This window comes from Dermacentor variabilis, chromosome 8, assembly GCF_050947875.1.
Source record: "Dermacentor variabilis isolate Ectoservices chromosome 8, ASM5094787v1, whole genome shotgun sequence".
NCBI lineage: Eukaryota > Metazoa > Arthropoda > Arachnida > Ixodida > Ixodidae > Dermacentor > Dermacentor variabilis.
Window position 1 is genome coordinate 8,515,687 of NC_134575.1, and position 19,209 is coordinate 8,534,895.

The 19,209-nt window shown below is 44.5% G+C and overlaps 2 protein-coding genes across 6 annotated transcripts in view; one reads left to right on the plus strand and one right to left on the minus strand.

Annotated features, from left to right (window-relative positions):
• LOC142589581 (organic solute transporter subunit alpha) overlaps positions 1-12,381 on the minus strand; it is a 30,880-nt gene extending 18,499 nt beyond the window's left edge. The window contains exons 1-4 of one of the 2 annotated variants that reach the window (XM_075701054.1): positions 12,117-12,381; positions 11,253-11,362; positions 6,090-6,241; positions 3,613-3,686 (exon numbers count right to left, since the gene is read on the minus strand). In XM_075701054.1, coding sequence (XP_075557169.1) covers positions 3,613-3,686; positions 6,090-6,241; positions 11,253-11,322 — 296 coding nt within the window. In that variant the 5' untranslated portion in view covers positions 11,323-11,362; positions 12,117-12,381. Of the gene's footprint in view, positions 1-3,612; positions 3,687-6,089; positions 6,242-11,252; positions 11,363-11,605; positions 12,025-12,116 lie in introns of those variants that run through there. The other variant, XM_075701055.1, reaches the window with a different exon arrangement.
• An 839-nt stretch (positions 12,382-13,220) lies between these two features.
• The window catches only part of LOC142589582 (uncharacterized), a 57,914-nt gene continuing 51,925 nt past the window's right edge, over positions 13,221-19,209 (plus strand). For 2 of the 4 annotated variants that reach the window (XM_075701057.1, XM_075701060.1), the window contains exon 1: positions 13,222-13,559. In XM_075701057.1, coding sequence (XP_075557172.1) covers positions 13,401-13,559 — 159 coding nt within the window. In that variant the 5' untranslated portion in view covers positions 13,222-13,400. Of the gene's footprint in view, positions 13,560-19,209 lie in introns of all 4 variants that reach the window. The other 2 variants (XM_075701058.1, XM_075701059.1) reach the window with 2 other exon arrangements.

Sequence of the window (19,209 nt, forward strand, 5' to 3'; positions counted from 1 at the left end):
TGAATGAGGACTCCACCGCTGCCCACATCACTTGCATTGGTGTGGATCTCTGTCGGTGCAGCTGGGTCTAATGTTGAAGAATGGGGCCCGTTGTCAGTAGGAACTTCAGTCAACAAAAAGAAGTGTCACACTCATGAGTTTAATCAAAAGCGGTGTCCTCATGCAGCAGACCAGTCAGGGGATAGGCAACATCAGCAAAAGTGGGTATAAATTGGCAGAAATAAGAGCAGAGGCCTAGGAAACTATGAAGCTCTCTAACAGATCGAGGAGGCTTAAACACTTCAACAGCTGCTTTCTTTTGCGGGTCAGGCCTGATACCATCCTTGTCTACAAGATGGCCAAGCACCAATGTCTGCCGCTCATTGAAGTGACATTTCTTAGAATTGAGTACTAGGCCAGCGTGTTTGATGCAGTCTAAGATAACTTCCAGGTGCAAGTAGGCCTCAGTACAATAAACTTGCAGCCCTAGCACCCAACACCCAATGGCCTTCAATGGTGCAATCACCTTCTGGAAGCAGCTTTTGGCAAGGAAACTTCCAGAACTGCTCCCCCGCTTCCGACCGCAGCGTGACGCCATCTTCTGCTACTCGACTGCACCGATCTCCTTCACCATGGTGTCATTCAAGGTCACCACCACCGGAAAGCTAGAGTGCGCAGCCAATGGAGGTGAGGTCACTGGAGATTTGCTGCTAAAAGATATGCCTCCGTCTGTTGTTATGTTGAAGAACAAAGTCCTTGTTGATGGTGTGTCTACAATGGTGTTAGTGGACAGTGCTACTATTGTTTCTGTGATGAGCCTTGCTTTTAAAAAGTTACTGGGACGCAAAGTGGTGTTTCAATGGAACCAAGTGGCAACATTTCGTGGCGTAAGTGAGGATTCGTTGCAGCCTGTTGCACTGTGCATGTGTCACTGGGTGGTCAAGTTTTCACAACTGAATTTACCATTCTCTGCCGCTCCTCACATGATGTTATAATAGGTATCGATTTCCCCCAGATGTGTGGTGCCACAGATGATTGCCCAACAGGGGAGATGTTTACAGGTGGTGACATTTCGTACAAAGCTCAGGCAGGATGTTCCAAGCGAGGACAGTGCATTTCATGCCTGTGAGGACACTCTCGTGCCTGCTTTGTCCACTGTGTCTGGTGGGCTGTGCTAGAGCAGTCATCAGCCCTTCGACATGGCAGTAGAGCCTGCGCATTTAATGTGCATGAAGAGGAACATTTTTATACCGCATTGTCTTGTGTCTGTGGCTCAGCAGTGCTTTAAATTATGGATTGTCAACCTTTCATGCGAAAATGCAGTGGTACCCACTGGCACGAAGCTTTCTTTCTTCAAAGAGCACAAGTCGACGCCAGTCACCGTGCTCGCAGATGTTCCACATAAACGAGTTGGTGCTTGTTCAGAAGACTCAAAGATTCTATGATCAGCAAGTCAACCAGCACGGACAAGTGCCATACATTAGTAAACATTCTAACTAAGCACTTATGTATCTTTGACTTAGGCAAGATTACTGATGAACAAGTTCACGAAATGCTTCAGAAAGGAGTAATCCAGGAATCCTCCAGCCCGTGGGCAGCTCCAGTTATACTTGTGAAAAAGAAAGATGGTAATTGCGAGATTTTGTGTGGATTACTGCCGTCTCAATTCCATTACCAAGAAAGATGTTTACCCTCTTCCAAAGATAGATGACGCATTGGACTGCCTTCATTTGGTGTCCTACTTTTCATCTGTTGATTTGCGATCGGGGTACTGGCAAATTCCAATGTACCCGGTGGACAAAGAAAAAACAGCATTTATTATCCCGCACTTCAACTAAAACTGTTACGTCACGAAAGAAACAGGGTTTATTTAAAAGGAATCAAGGCTAGCCTGAGATGGGATAAAACGTCCTCCTCTTCCTCATGTTCTCTGACCACACTTCTTCCACTTGTGCGCTACATTTACCATAATACTACCAGTAGCACGTGTATAAGTCAGCCTTTAATTATCTTGCATGGCAGATATGTTATGCCTAAACCATTATCTTTTATGGATAGGTTTTGCGCCTGCTTTCTTTTCTACCACTGTGTGGTTTATCAGTTGATAGTGAGTGTTCTGTGTTGCCCTTCTCTTTCTTCTGGTGTTCGTATTTTGCATGCCTGCCTGTCTATGTCAGGAATGAAAATAATTGCACTGTACAGCTCAGAAATTCTAACCTATGCCAGAAACAAGATCATGGCTAGTACTACAATACTTTCAATGCATCCGCAAATTTTGCACCTTGTCTTCAACAATATGTCACTTTCCGTTACATCATTTGTTGTTTACATATAATCTCGCCCTGCTAAATTTGCTGATATTTTATTGTGCTGTCTAATTATTTATTTTTATTTTTTACTGACACATTAAAAAAATTTTGATGTTTTAGGGCTTATATATTGCGCCTGTATTGTACAATACATAACCGCCCAGCCATGTACCGCCCAGCCATGTACACAAGCACTTATGGTTGTGAGAGCTGATCATTACTTTGTACATACATCAGCATGTCTAGAAAGCCCCCATATTGAAATATAACAGATAAAAGTATAAATGTCTTCACCATCAAGAACATGCAACATCCACAAGTTTCTGCAGCACACAGTAGTTGTGAATTGTGAAATTGGAAAAGAAATTTACGTATGCATGTGTGATATAGCTGCACAAGAATTGTAGAAAACAAACAAGTTTTCAAAATTTACCATACTAGAAAAGGCTGAATGGTTGCTTGATGGGCTATTTGGTTCATTGCAACTTATGTAACAGTGCAAAAATTAAGAAAGGGACGACAACAGTGCTCTTTTTACTCGTTTTTTTTTCACTTGGTCTCCATCGTCATCCCTTCCTTATTTTTTTCACTGATACATAAGTAGGAAAGGCTCATCACAGGCAATCAATGTACAGGAACAGCAAGTTAAACAGAAATCTCACAAAATAGCACATGGCGCAGTTCTCTAAATGAAACTGAAAGCAAATGTGTATGCTTGCTTAGTACAGGATTACTTAACAGCACAACCAGCCAAAAATAGAACATGTGGAGTGCGATCAAAGATAGTTGTTCAAGACGTGTGTTCAGTTTGTGTTCAATTTCACCTCACACAATTGGCCTAGGCCACGCCTAGGCCAATTGGGCTGATGACGTCGGCATGGCCTAAGCCAACTGCGTTAGGTGAAACTCAACGCAAACTGAATGCACGTTTTGAACAACGATCTCCGATCATGCCCCTGCTTGCAATAGTTATCAAGTGCCAATGCTCAAGTTTTTCGGTGTTATATACTGTACTATACCTTTTAATATATATCAGTCAGTCAAGCCACTGTTTTTGCATGCACTGGCCCTGCAATAATCACAAAAGTGGGAGATCGTGCGGGGATTTAATAGGACAATGTACAATTAATTTTCCCATTAATTCATTAGTCAAATAAATGTACTTAGAGCTTACTCAAACTATGTGCTTATTTTGCATACAATTTGTGCAATCAGGCCTGAAAAACTGCAGAGCCTTGCATATACAAGTCTCTCCAGTGCTTCTGTACTAGAGCACAAGTGCTGCACTTTGGCTGCATGCAGCTGTGCACCTGTGCTCACTTACAGCATGATAATAGAAGAAGTGGCATCGTGAACTCTTGGGAACACGGTGGCCACTAAGGCACAGACCGAAGTTACCTTCACAAAGGTGAATGCCACAGAGAAGCAGAGAGGAAGGGCAGAGGAGGAAAAATACAGAGAGAATTGTTAGCAACGACACATTATTTGCATGATCATGTTGAAGCACAGCAAGCAATGCAAGAGCAAGAAGAATTGGGTGAGAGAAGACATTCAACAACCACACCATTTGCGAGTTCTCGTGCATTTTCTATGGCTCACATAAACAGGACATGATTCTACCTGCATCATGCTCGTCTTGAACAACTGGTTAAGCTATCGAGTGAGACTCCCGAGACTGTTTTTCCTATGCCAGATTACTGTGGCAATTTGGCTCTCTTAGCAGCATGTATCAATCTGGATGGAAATTCTTTGACATAACAGTGTTCACAGAATGGAGATCACCACTGCATGAAGACATCATCATGATGGTTATAACAAAACACAATTTGAAAAATCATAATTCTGAATCTATTACTGATATAGACAAATATGAGGTGGGGCATGCCTGTGCCCAACACTTGAAAGGCAAGACCTCAGTAACATTGACCATATGTACAAAAACGTGATTGTAGTGCTACATGTTCAAGAAGACTGAAACTGAAACTTTATTTTTCAGGAGCTTCAGAAAATATATGTACAAAGAATATTTGGACCGTTAGCCTAAAATGGCTAGTGGCTCATCCAATACAATATACTACAAATATGCACAGGTCGACTAGAAGATAAAAAAGCATGCAAAAAATACTAAAAACATACATTCATATATATATATATATATATATATATATATATATATATATATATATATATACAATCTACATTATGACTGCAGCTTACTTTGTTTGCCAGGTATGAGAGAAACTGAGTATGGGCATGCTTCAAAAAGACACATGCATGTGCAACATAAATATCATGGCTGCTTAAACAAGCCAAGCTGGTGTTAGTTTTGACACTCTTGTAGGCGTGCATGACATGCAGCCCTTGCAGTTCTAGCAGAGAGTGAAAACATCAAGCCGGGAGCGCTAACTTGTATTAATCTACTCCTCCATTGCTTGCAGTATTCTTTGAAATGTACCAACTTTAAATTATACAGTTTTTCTTTTCAGTTAGGGAATTTCGTTGTAATAAAAGGGTAAAAAGGGGGCAGGAAATGAAGGGCCATGTGCAGTGTAACTGTCTCACACTGCAGAACCCTTTAGAAAAAGAAAACTATCATATCTAGGCCTCTGCCGTTGTTGCAGATAGGCTACATGACTAGGTAGACATAAGCAGCAAGAAAATTTGCAACAATAATTTTGCAATTAACTAAAATATTAACTTTTTAATTACTAACTTGAGTTCAAATGTTGTAATTGCATAGTTGAAGCCGCAGGGTATTGAAGTGAAGTCTGCTTAGCAGAAATCCTAAGACTAGCACCACTTTTTGTCCCCCAAAATCAGCTTCAAAGAATGCCTCTGCATTCCAGTTAACATTGACCCGAATTGTTAGAGGCATGCGTTTTGGAAAGTGTCAGCTGAAACGCTGATAATTCGTAATACATCTTAGTGTTGCATATCTCGCAGGTGGTGCTATAGTCCTATAAGCAGACATGACCTCACAACCTCTCAGCTTCAAGTTTCACAGTTAATGTGTTCTAAGATTAGTAATTAAAAAGTCTGTCCCTTTAACAGACAACTAAACAGAATTTAAAAACATGTGGCATAGCTAACTGCACTACTGATACCGAAAACAATGTGGGCAAAACTAGCGAGCAGCCCATGGCCACAAAACTCTGCATAAGGCAAGCGCACCAAGACAAACAGATGACAAAGAGAAAATTCAACTAGTTGATCAAATCCAGACTGCAGTGCCCACATTTCAAAGGAGGTGAAATGCAAAAATACCGATGTCCCATGCATTGGGGGCACATTAAAGATCCCCTGGCAGTCAAAGCTAATCCGGAGTTCCCCACTACAGCGTGCCTCATAACGAAATCATAGTTTTGTCAGGTAAAACCCCAGAATTCAATTCAATTCAACTAGTACTAATTCACAAGCACATCGATAATACCCTGCCAATGCTTAATTAAGAACAAAATTAAACCAAATGCAACTTCTTTGACAGAAACAGAGATATGTTCAGCAGCTGGTATTTGCCTTGGTATAGCAGTTGCCTCTCATGCTATTTTACTACCGTAGGGAGTACCTTTGATCCAACAAACCCTGTTTTTACAAACACGAATACAACAAATTTGGCGATATAACGAATTACCGGATGTAACAAAGGAAACTTAAATTCTTGTTGCTGATATCAGCATATAAAAATATATGCTTATAGCTAATATCACATATAACAAGGCTATTTTTGTGTTGGATGTGACTTCTTTACAACAAGGTTCAAGTTTACCACAAAAGCTCGGCACAGGGAGAAACTTCACATACAGGAAACACAGCAAGAGCCAGGGAGCTGTAGAGTAGTGTCCTGCGGGGCCAGCAGGCACTGAGGTAGTGGCATTCATGCACAAACACCGCCACTGTCGTCACCACCATCAGGCTTTCCACAGCTGCCAGGAACAGAGCCCAGTTGCCCAGCACTGCAACAGAAGGACACTCTGCTTCGCCATGTTGCTTCAGGCATATCATGTGATGTGCTCCTGGTGCTACATGTTTTTGTTAATTTTCACTGAACTGTTTAACAATGGAAGATGAGCTCAGCTCCATCAAGTGAGAACTTGCCAAAAAAGACAAACTACGAGACCAGCTTGTCCAGCGCTTTATTTTTTGTGCAGGCCTGAAGATAATTTGAGCGCCTGTATCGGTTCGCGCTTCTTGCAGATGGCGTGCTTTATTTGGCTTTTGTCGTAAATAACACCAGATGGTGCAAGGAGCTGTTGAGGAGTTAAGTTGGGAGCATAGACTTGCTTGTGCGCAGTGAAGTCCACCTTTGTTACAGTGTGAAACACATTTTTTGCTTCATAAAATGCACTTTTCCAACAGAAATTTTTCATGTGGTCTTGCTTTAAATGATCATCAGACTCATTTCATGCATGAAAAAAAAAATTGTCTTTCTTGCACATTTTTTGCAGTTTTTTTACCATTCTTGAAGGGTTGATGCTGTTCTTAATTGGGTGATGAACCGTGACGCCAGTTACTGTATCTGTCATCTCCTGTGCATGTTTTGTAGGTAGGTATGCAAGCACATACATTTACTGTGTGCAGTTCACCAAAATATGCGCGGCAGAGACAGAGTTGCCTGTCTGATAATGCAACTCGTGTAGGGCAGGGCCTGTGCTGCTGCACTAAAAGTTTTCTTTTTTTCTGAGTTATAGTAAAGTTCTTAGCAAAGTTCTGTTTTCCAGCAGCCACAGCAAGACCTAGCATTGCAAATCCCTCCATCTCTCTGATGCTCTTTGATGTATCTTAATTATTCATATGTATCCTGGCTGGGTCACTGCCCAATATATTGGGTGGCTGCAGAAGCTCATTTAATCATTACAACACATACATAAGTCCAAGAATAAAAATCTCAAGACAAAATCTTCCTTGTAAAGTAACAATGTTGGTATTGCAAGCTTTGAGGATATTCTAGCACAATCCTCTATTCATGCAATGATCATACACAGAGAACTAAAGTTGCACACAACTATAACAGTTCACTTACGTTAGTGTGACATATAAGGAATTTCAGAAGCCAACACTCCTATCTCTTGGTTTCCAAATAGAACTAATTAAGTATTTGTAAAATTCTGAAAACCAGCTGCTTCTTAAAGCTCTCCTCCAATCCCAAACTCTGATGCAAGTACCTACTCTGACATTTAGTCATTTAGCTTTTGCAGCTAGATTCTGCTTCTTCATAGTTTGAGTTATCAACTGTCACTGATGGTTCTGAGGGCCACACAAGAAGGTGGAAACCTTTTCATGGTGGAACAATGTTTTCCACATTTTTCTAAATAATAGGCACCGAAGAATTAGTGCTGCACCAAAATCCAATTTGAAAAACTGTTTTTTTTTTTGGAAAAAAATCTCAGAAAAACGTTTTTGCGTTTTTACATGTATTTGAATAGGCCGCGTCGGAGTTGGGCCTGAGATAGAGCTTCCTCTTAAGGAACTCAAAGTATGTTTTACTATGAGCTTAAGTAATTAATTAACTTGGCAATATTTAAAGCATTGATTTAAATGCAATATCTTTAATGTAAAAATTGTATAGGCTGTTGAGGAATATCCAAATAATTTCTTTTCGTGGTGATAGCTGCTGTCATTTTATTTTTTCTGAACTGCAAAGAAAGAAAGCAAGATTTGAAAAAGTACCACATGAATATTTGCTTACATGCAGCGATATCGGTGCCCTCAAACATTCTACCAATGAAGGATCGAGAGTGCCTGCAGACCAAAGGCATGAATAGGCCACACACACACACACAAAAAGAAAAAGTGATGGGCACACCTATAATCTCCAATACACTGCCATCCACCGCCAAAACCTCCGCACTCTTTATGATGCCTGTTAAAAGCAAAAGCACCGACAGAGCTTCAAGAATTGCCCTGTGTTATTTATTGGATATCTTATCGCATCAGCCTGCAAGATATCATGACAACAGTGGAAGCCAATATCATTGTAATCAATCCCTCTCAGTTGCTCAAGGCCTGTTCATGCATCCGGTCTGCATGCATCATCGACCATTCATTCATGGCATGTTTGAGGGCACTAATGTTGCTTCACGTATGTGCTTATTCACATGGTACTTTTTGAATTCTTGTGCACTTTCTTTACCGCCCAGAAAAATTAAAACCACAGAAGTTATCATCACGGAAATAACTTATTTGCACATTTCTCAACAGGCTCTACAACTTATACATCAAATGATTTGCGTTTAAATTGATGCTTTAAAAGTTACACAATTAATTATTGTTTATGAATTACTTAAGCTCATAATAAAAGATCCTTTGACTTGCTCAAGATAAAGAAGACAGTGAACAATACTAAGTTGGTCGCATTCTCGTAATTCACACATGAATATTTTAAGTCTGGCCTGACTTAGCTGAAACACCTTTTATATGTATCAAGTTTGGCTTGAATAAATGGTGTGTTAAGTGTTGTGTAATTTTTTGTTCTTTTCTGCAATCAGTCATGCTGCTCAACCACAAGGAAACCTGCAACTAATTTAGCAACATAAAAATTAGGCACTGATACCTGGCTTCTCAGCAGCAGACATTGTTTGACAAATTGGTATACATTGAAGTAAGTAAGGCTAAGAGCAAGTTACGATGAAGCTGAAACTGTATAGGGTGGGCACTTGTTCCTGCAATCTCAACATTGTTTTCATCAGAACTTGCGCTTGGTTTTTATTCCACATGGAAATAAAAAATAACCTGTCGGCACTTGCACTCTAAAAAGTAAGCGTAATAAGCCAAGTTGACTGGGATCATGGCAAATGCATGGAGAGTCGCAGAACTAACTCTCCATGGGCAGATGGCGATACCAGTTCATCCAACTTGCATAGCTCACTGATGCTAGTGATGCCATGTTCATTAATAACAGTGGGCTCTCAAAATGTTGTACAAGACAAACCATGTAAGCACTGGTGTTAAATGTAATCCTTTACAAAATAAACTGCATGATGTGAGAATCCAAGCAGTGACAACCAACACAAGTTAGTGCAAGTACACAGATCACATTTCATAGAATGTAACTTAATAGAAGTTATGTGCTTGACTGGCAGGCAACGCACTCTGGCACGCTGACACAACTTTCACCACATTTATGGATTTCCCACTCATAAAAGTGGTGATAACTGTGCCAGCATTTCTTTCACTATGGCTCAACTGAAATGAAATTGTGTACCTATCCAGCACATGACATTAATTGCCCGGTCAACGGTGGTACTGTATGTCCTTGCTTGTTTGTATTCCCTTCTACTGATAGTACTTCCAGTGTATGTCAATGTCAACAAGCAATAAAAATGGGTTCTTATACAGTGTCACATTTGTCTCCTCCTATCGCTGTCCTGTTTTTCGCATGGTTGCCGTTAAGATTTCATATAAATATGGAAGCACAGAGGAAAGTAAACAGAGGAAATCGTATACAAATGAACAGAAGAGCAGGAAAATATGGTCGGTCTGTCTTTTATTGTTTTTTTCTGTTCCTGTGTACTTTTTTCCTCTGTGCTTCTACATTTATATGTGCACATGTGACAAATAAAGTCAGTTGGAATTAAGTTGACACTGGCCTGTGTTCCTTGTCCCCTGTACTTTGATCGAACCTGATGAGGATAGAATTTCTTGGTTGCGATTGGCTCCTTTGCACAAGCTGCAGGAGGGAGCCAATTGAGGTAGAGAATTTAGATCTGGATTGGGCTCGATCCTTATCAAAAGTGGCCATGTCACACCAGTATTACTCAATAAAGCACCAGCCAGCTATAGGTCAAACCAAAGTGTTCCATGCACACATTTTCATTCGGTCATGAGGATATGTAGCCATAACCTCAAGGTCAGCAACTAAGCTCCCTGGCCACTTGATTAATTCAATCACTATAATTAACATGAGGAATGAAGTCAATCTATTCCAAGTGAAGCACAAGGAACTAAGAAATTTACTAAGGAAATAATCTCTTGGAATGATATGCTGTTATGTCGTCGTTTTTTTTTTAGAATTTTAGCTATTGAATAAACCAAACTTAAAAGCTGAAAAAATTTGCATCCATGCATGATATGTAGCAGTGAGCAATTCTTTTTCTCTACATGTTCGGTGAACTTTCATCGATCAAAGTACTTATACAGACCCATGTATATGTGGTTCTGACATAGTCTGTTTAAGCACACAGACAGAATAGGTTAATTGTGTAATGTTTCTACACATATGTATATATGCACGTCATACTTTTACTTGTGTATTACAGAATGCAAAGAAAATAAAAAATAAATAAAGGGGAATATCACATTAAGGAAGTAAGGTGTTACATATTTATTTGAATATAATGAAGTCAAACATTCATGGCAAAAGTTTGTGACATTTACTCCGTTATTAATTAGAATTAAAGGCATTTTTTTAGAATTTCTTGCATATACAAGGAGGGGGATGTAATGAAAACAGCAATGTAATAATTAACGTGCAGTTTTCAGGCAAACCGCTAACTGTTTTTCTTTCTCCTTTCCAAACAGGGTCAATATCGTTTTTTTTTGTGTGTGTGACTGCAGCTTATTGTTACCTGCTGTGTGTATAGTTAGTTCTAGCTGCACACCTTAGTCGGCGCAGATTTGGTCGTCCGCTGTATGGCGACAATCGCGATATCGCTCGATCCCTTACGCGCCCTGCGTGTCCATGCAGCTGCTTGTAGCCCAGCAAACAGCCGTGTAAAGAAAGAAAAAGGGGGAAAACAAAGGAAGCTAAGGAAGCACAAACTCAGAATGACTTTAGCGCGTTTCAGAAAGTAGCTGACGATCGTGAATTATAACGCGTTGTTGCATGCACTAGCACTCAATTAACGAAACCGCGCGGACGTCATGCGTGCTGTTCGCGTTTCAAGCAAAGACAAGTGCGGCAGAACCCCGCCAAATGAAAATTATCAACAAAAAAAAGGGGGGGGGACAAATTAATTAAACGCTTACCTGCGTATGCTTCCGACGGTGTTGGCGTATAACCTTTTTCCAGAAGCTCTGAGCAATTCAATGTTTTCATTGTTCGCTGAACTGTGCCAAGACATCACAACAATTTGAAGCTGAAACAAGAGGGGGGGGGGGGGAGGCGCAGATGTTGCCGATAAGTTTAACCTTCGCAGCGACGCGAGTAAAGTGCGCTTCGCCGCACTACATCAAGAAACGGCAGTGAAGAACCGTGTACCACGTCGATTAGGGTATAACAAACGATAGACGTTATCTCGCTTTCCACGATTCCGTTTTGTTTCATTTAAATGTAAAGCGAACCTAAGGCACAATATACAAAAGAGGAGAGCGGTGCCCACCAGAACACTTTCACGTGTACATCGAACAAGCGAAGCTGTATCGCGCAATGCACGTTACAAAACGACACACAGCCGAGATGTTTTTACATAACGTTTAGTTGACCTAATGGCAAAAACGTCTGATGAGACTACCGCTACATTAGCGCACACACAAGCACGTTCCACCTTCTTTGTTATTACTTCCTTTTTCCCTCGCTACGCGCCAATAAATCGCTCGCTGGGATCAGACGGTGTGTTACGTCTACGCGAGAATGCGCCTATGCATTGGCTCCGCGGGCAACGCCAATAAAACGCCTCGATCAGCGGTCACACGCGCTTCATTGAGCCACTCGAGTCGTCCGACAGGCAACCAATACTATATAAGTATTCGACTGGCGGTCGACGAGATTTTACACGCGCATTGTTGGAAAACGATATTAAGGACTACACGAGACGAGCGACCGCCCGCGAGGCACCGCTGAAAGCCCGTTAATTTGAGTAAACGAGTGTAAAAGTGCAGCACACACGTCACCTTCGCTTGGGTAAAGTGCCTGGGGGTAGGGCGGCGTGATCATCATCAACTATTGGTGATGATGTAGGGACGCAGCACGAGCTTGGCGGCAGTGCGCTGACGCGCCGACATTCGGATTTCCGCACAGCTGACGGACCAGCCCAGCCCTCTCGGCCGCTGCCGCCGCTGCTGCCACAAGCGCTAAACGCGCAGCTTCCTCACTAGGTGACGCCGGTTGGCGTTGGCTTCTTGTCATTATATCTTGCTAGACATCTGCTCTCAACGATGTCTGTTACCCTTTGAATTGGGAAGGTCCTTTGCGTGACGGTTGTAGTGGTGGGGCTAGTTTTACAAACAGCCTCTACGCCCACATCCTACATCCTTGGTCCGCACCGTGGAGGAAAAGAAAAAAAACTTAATCCTTGGCCCACGCCAAGGCACTTATGTAGTCAAACGCGTTACAGTTTATTTCTAAAGGGGTCGCGTACGGCACGCGTACGTGGGGTCTGGAAACTGTTGAAGCCCGCTTCATTATACACAACAAATCTAGGAGCGATGCTGTAGGAACAAACTTCTGTGCGTGTAGTGTTTTTCATGACCTGCATTTCTGTGTCTGCAAAGTATTTTACAGAATGAGCTGATGCAAACTTGCTGCGAAATTTGAGCTATAGAACAGAGCAACACACAGATGGGCAGGGGAAAACGCACTTCTCTATACTTTGACAAGGGGGTAACGACATGCGCTAAGAGCAAGCTATTAAAAATGTGGCATAGCAAGGGGGGGGGAGGGCGCTGACCGGGCTTCACCCCCCCCCTCGAAAATTTTCCGGCCGGCGCCCTGCTCCCTTTTATGCCTGGCAAATCGCCCATAGAATAAAGAAGTCGCCTATGAACAAAGGCGCATATCCTTCGAACGCTCGCCCGACAAGTACAGCAGGATGGTACACGCGCCTTCAGGCAGACCATGCATAGAGACCATGCGCCTGTTCAAGGTAACAGTTGTGTTACCATGCATGCACCAAGCATGGATGTTACATCTGTGCCATGGTAGCTTTGGCAACGCCGCACTTACATAATCATGATCATCATCATCGCTCGCCATGATTCTCACCATATGACTCTCACTCTAGGGCTCTAGGGTTGCAGGCAAAGAACGAGTCAGCGCGCGTTGCTTGTTTGTATAGGTGTTCTGTGGCGTTGCATATGGTTGCACGCGCTTCGTAGTCTTGGTAGTCTACTTGCTGCGTTCTCCAGTGTGGGCTCTCTCTTCTGTGCTCTTGCTGCGCAGATTTTATCTTGTGCGAGATGTACCATAAACAAGCAGAAGAGCCGCCCAAGGATGATGAAGTGGTGGTCATTCCGTTGCCGTGCTGGGGCCGAGGCAGCAAAATTGTACCTCTGGATGAGTTGCCGCTGTTTCAGTTCCTCAAGAGGCAGGCGGCAGAAAAATCTGGACTGTTCATTGTAAGTCTTTCGCTTAACTTTGTCATCGGTTCCCATACGCTTGTGTCATCGCGTGCATGACAGCCTGTTCATAACGGCGCAAGCGTGTGAGAATTGGAGTGGGCGACAGTTCTGAATTGTTTAACAGCGCAATATAGAGTGAATATTAAGGCAAAGGAAATCGAGGAAAGCTGGAAAGTACTGAGCCTGGTTTACCGATGTCACCTGGTACTGTCCACTGTCTGTGAGTGTGGACGTGGAGCATGCGAGCGACTTATAAGCGAATGAACTGTATAATGTAGTTGTCACACTCTTTGTCCGATGTGCCACTGGTTGAAATACAACGCTTCATTATAAAAGGCACAACTCTTTTTCAGGCGCCTATTCCGAGCTATATAGTAATATATTCGGCGCATGTTCATGTATGCTGCGTCGACTCTACCAACACTTCCTGACCATTGTTCAACGAGGAGGCCTGCGTCCGGCTGCGCGTTCCAACGGCGGGGCTTCGTATACAGCGTCTGTTGGCGATTGACCCGCTTCGCTATATACGGTTCGACTCGTTTTGAACGCTTATGTACAATTCAAACACATTTACTGCATGCTGCGCCGGCTCTATCAGCGTTCTATCGCGCGTTCTGACTACACTGCAGGGCTGCGTTGCGGCTGTTGTATAGTGACCACCGGCATCACTACATTCGGTGCAAATCTTTTCAAACGCTTCACAATAATCCTAGCACCGTACCGCCACATGTTCAGCTGTATGCTTGTTGCGCCGGCATATATGCCAACGCTTGCGTATCTACACCTGCGTCCGGCTGCGCGTTCTTATCGGCAGGGCCATAGAGAAAGTCGTTGAATTTCTTTTCTCTGCGTAAGGCGCGGTAGGGCTGCGTTGTGGCTGTTGTGCACTACATTTCGACTGGTCGCTTTCGAGCGCTCTGAACCAATACTAGCCTTTTTCTTTGGGATCATCAACGCCTGTGTCCACCTGCGCGTCCGTAGTACGCGATACTGATCACGCCGCGCGAAAACCGCAGAAACCCGCCGTGGTTGCTCAGTGTTGGGCTGCTGAGCACGGGGTCGCGGGATCGAATCCCGGCCACGGCGGCCGCATTTCGATGGGGGCGAAACGCGAGAACACCCGTGTAAGTGTAGATTTAGATGCACGTTAAAGAACTCTGAATTTCCGGAGCCCCCCACTACGGCACACCTCATAATCAGAATGGTTTTGGCACGTAAAACCTCATAATAAACAAAAACGCAGAAGTGGTGATTGTATATACACTTATCTTCGTGACAGCATTTTTAAGTACTACATCGATCAGCAAGCGATCGACGCGTGCACCGCGCTGTTCGCGGATGTGACGCAAGTCTTTTGTGACGCAAGTCTCTGCTGATATTCTCAAGTCCCAAGCCTCTGAGATTTTCAGCGCGCCGTCTGCCCCAGGAGCCGCTCTCGGGTAGAATTCTTACGAGCGTGATGAACATTATCCGGAAAGTACTCGTACTAATATGTTAACGGTACTCTCGGGCGATCACAGCGATCACTTTCGGGGACACTTTCGCGGCGTCCACTATCGCGAAATTTCGCGTGACGCCAGACGCGTCTACCCGGACGACAGCGTTCCTGGCACCATGTCGAACGCCAATAGTGAGAAACTCTATGTCGAACGCACCGCAGCGTCTTGGCACAGTCATGGAAGATGTCACCGATAGATGCCGAATATGCGTCCGGTGTTAGTAACGCAGAATCACGTGATAGTGAAAGTAATCGCCGAAAGTTGTCGCTTTAATCTTTGCGTGCTTATCACGGCGCATATGCGCCGTGAAAAGTATTATATACACTGTCCACTCGTATTTCGTGGAGATCGACGCAGGACTCCCTCGCGTCTCCTGAAGGCCGGCTTCCGCGCGTAGCACTTGCGACGCCGTAAGTCGGCAGTTGCGCAGTTGTACGAGAGATAGTGCAAATGTTCCACTGCCAGGACACAGTGAGTGTGACCACCCGTTCCAAAGGAGAGGGCCACTACGATCACCATCATCACTAGAGTCTAGTTGCCACTAGAATTACTGTATATGGCTCCCGCTGGAGCCAGAGTTGGGCTTCTGTTTTCCACGTGCTGCTCCGGATGGAACTCCGAATTGCTGCAGAGAAGCCACCCTAACAGTGGCAACATGGCAGTGCCCATACAGCTCCGACTACCCACTTGATCCGAATTCATGCTTGTTACTGGCTCTCCGCCCTGTTAGCAAGAAACAAGGGGCAAAATTCATCATCGCTAAGTCTCATGTCAAGCTGAGGTCAAATCATTAGGTATGTTTCGTCATAATTATTGAGATTAGCTGTTTGTTTTCATGCTGCTAGGACTACAGACACAGCACCAAGCCCTAAAACTGGCTTGATTTCTAGTTAGTAGATGGCGCCACAGCATTGGCATTGATGATGCATTGACGACGCGGAAAGCTATGAAAGGTATAATTATTCACTATCATTAATGTACTACCCTGCTCTAGCATGGCACATGATGACGGTAGCGAGCAAATGCCAAGCAGACACCGAGCAGACGCTGTGGCGCAGATGAACATTTGCAAGGGCATTTGCCCGTACTACTTGCTGAGGAGGCTTCAACATAACTGCAGGGAAAGTGTATTGGTAAAGCAAAGCCCTGCTCTTGCATGCATGTAAACACAGCTTATGGTTACGTTGTCAAAACATCTTTTTTTTGTGTCAATGCACCAACCATGGAGCATGTAACATGTTGGCAATCAGACGCTGAGCAGATGACGTGACACGGATGAGCACTTATTGAGCAAGTGGCGGAATACGCGGCGCAACTCAACATATCAAACTGGGCAGAACGATGCAATACTGTAGCTAGGCAGATGAACTCAAAGGCGGCATGGCACCTCTTTCGGTGTCTCATCGACCCCGTGCAAACCAGAGGTGAAAAACAAAAACAGCTTCACTGGACCTTGCATGGCTTTCATGGAACCAATTCCCAGCTAGCTGATGCTCTTTGCGATAAATACATATGTCGCACACTGGACCCGGACAGAACTGCATACGAATACGCGGGCAGGGAAAACGGTCAACTGGATGTTCCATTTGCCATGCATGATCTGAAAGCTGCGCTGGCCTAAATGCGCAGGGGCACTGCACCGGGCCTGGGTCAAATCACGGTAACACTTCTAGTAAATCTGTTGGATGATACCTTTCGGCATCTATTGGAATACATTAACGCGATCTGGAACGGCCAACCGCTCCCGATCGATTGGAAAACAGAATTAGTCACCTTCATCCCCAAACCCGGCAAGCACATTAGCACAGCCAACCTCAGACCCATATCACTCACTTTGTGTGTAAGCAAACTCATGGAAACCATGGTTAGAGACCGCCTCTCTCCGTACCTCAAATGTAAGGGATACTTCGCGGATACCATGCTTGGTTTTAGGTCGCACATGTCTGCACAAGACATCCTCCTTCAACTAAATCAAGCCATCATCCAACCCATCTATTCGACGCACAATGACAGGACAATTCTTGCTCTCTACCTTAAAGGTGCGTTCGATAATGTTAAACATGAATGCATTCTGACCAACTTCAGTGACACTCATTGCGGTAGGAAAACCTTTGCATACTTCAGAGACTTCCTCTCAGATAGGCTGACGATCTTCCGCATAGACGATGAGGAACACAGTCCGTTTAAAATGGGTACACGGGGGACCCTACAAGGGGTGGTACTCTCCCCGCTACTATTCAACATAGCCATGATGAAGCTCCCGCGGACATTGGCACAGGTGGAGGGGGTACATCATGCATTATACGCCGATGACATCACAATTTTGGCAAATCAAGGCAGTATAGGGTGAATGGAAGACAGTCTCCAGCTGGCTACCTCGATTGTGGACGCCTATGCGACTCAGTGCGGATTGCAGTGCGCTCCAGCTAAATCCTAACTCCTACATATCCGGCCAAACTTAAAAGACAGGAAAACCCTGGACTTGACTCTATCAGGGGGCTCCATCCCCGTGGTCTCTGAGATCGGAATCGTGGGCCTTCTCATACATAACAGAACCAAAAACGGAACTACGTTGTACAAGTTACGCAAAGTTGGGGATCAAGTAGGACGTATGATCCGCCGAGTCTCAAACAAACGCAGGGGCTTATGGGGTAGGGACACGCTTCGGCTCGCCCACGCCTTTGTAACTAGCAGGATCCTTTACTCAATTCCATATTTAAGAATGACTAAACACGAGGAGAACAGGGCTGATGCAATCCTCAGGAAAGTAACCAAACGTGCCTTGGACCTGCCCATCAGCACTTCCAATCAGAAACTATCTGCCTTGGGGGTCCTCAACTCTATTCAGGAGCTCAGGGAGGCCCGCCTTACAAACCAATGCACACGGCTTATGCAGACTGCCCCAGGGTGTCGCCTGCTGGACCGCCTGTGCATTCAACATGATTGTGAACCTGAATGCACAGAGCACATCCCAGAGCTTTGGCACACCAAACTCTGAGTGCGCCGCCCTCCCTCATAATATGACGAAGGAAACACATGAAGGAAGAAGACATGTGCATGCCAAAGCGCAAGAAAGACAGCTTGGCTCCCGTTCTGGGGTTTACTATGTTGATGTAGCCGGACCACTGCCCAGGGGATATTGCACGGCGGCGGTTATGTATAGGGGAACTCAGGTGGATGGGCTCTCATTTAGAGCCGCGAAACCAAACCAAGTAGAGGAGGTCGCTATTGCCTTGGCGGCTGCAGACCCCAAATCACAATGCTTACTTACAGACTCTCAAAGGGCCTGTGAAAGCTACTTGGCAGGGGAAATCTCTCCGCTAGCCAACAAAATTCGCAAACTCTGCATCAGGGACCGAGATCCCGCGCCAAAACTAATAATCTGGACTCCAGGCCATCAAAGCCTCCGAGGTAATGAAGCTGCATATGCAGCGGCCCGCGCACTCATTTCCCGGGAACCTCCTTGTTTCCCTAAGCAGCCTGAATGTCCTACCCCTCTACTACGGTTCAGTGCAATCCGAGATTACTTCTGCTAGCAGCGCCGGTTGTATCCCCCTCCGACGAAAGGCCTATTCAAAACAGAAGAACGTGTCCTACGGCGCATCCAAACTAGTATGTTGCTCTGCCCAGCTAAAGTTAAACATTTCGATCCAAATATCAATGGGCAATGCCAGCACTGTGGCAGATATATATCACATGGTCTGGGCGTGCCAACAGAATCCCAAGCTATCCCCTATTTCCCACCCCACTCAAGAGGACTGGGAGGCGACCCTGCTCAGTAGCTCCAGTCTAGAGGAACAACAAGCTCTGGTCCAACGGGCTCGAGCGGTGGCTTCGACCAGTTACGTCTTGGACTAAGGACGACACCTAGTTTAGAGGAGCCTACGAGCTTCACCCTCTCTGTTGAATAAAAATTTTCACCACCACCACCATCCCGAGAGGCGTTCCTCCTCATCATCATCACCATCAGCCTATTTTATGTCCACTGCAGTATGAAGGCCTCTCCCCGCGATCTCCAATTACCCTTGTCCTGTGCCAGCCGATTACAACTAGCACCCGCAAATTTCCTAATTTCCGTCGCACCACCTAGTCTTCTGTCCTCTACTGCGCTTCCCTTCTCTTGGTCTTGGTACCCATTCTGTCACCCT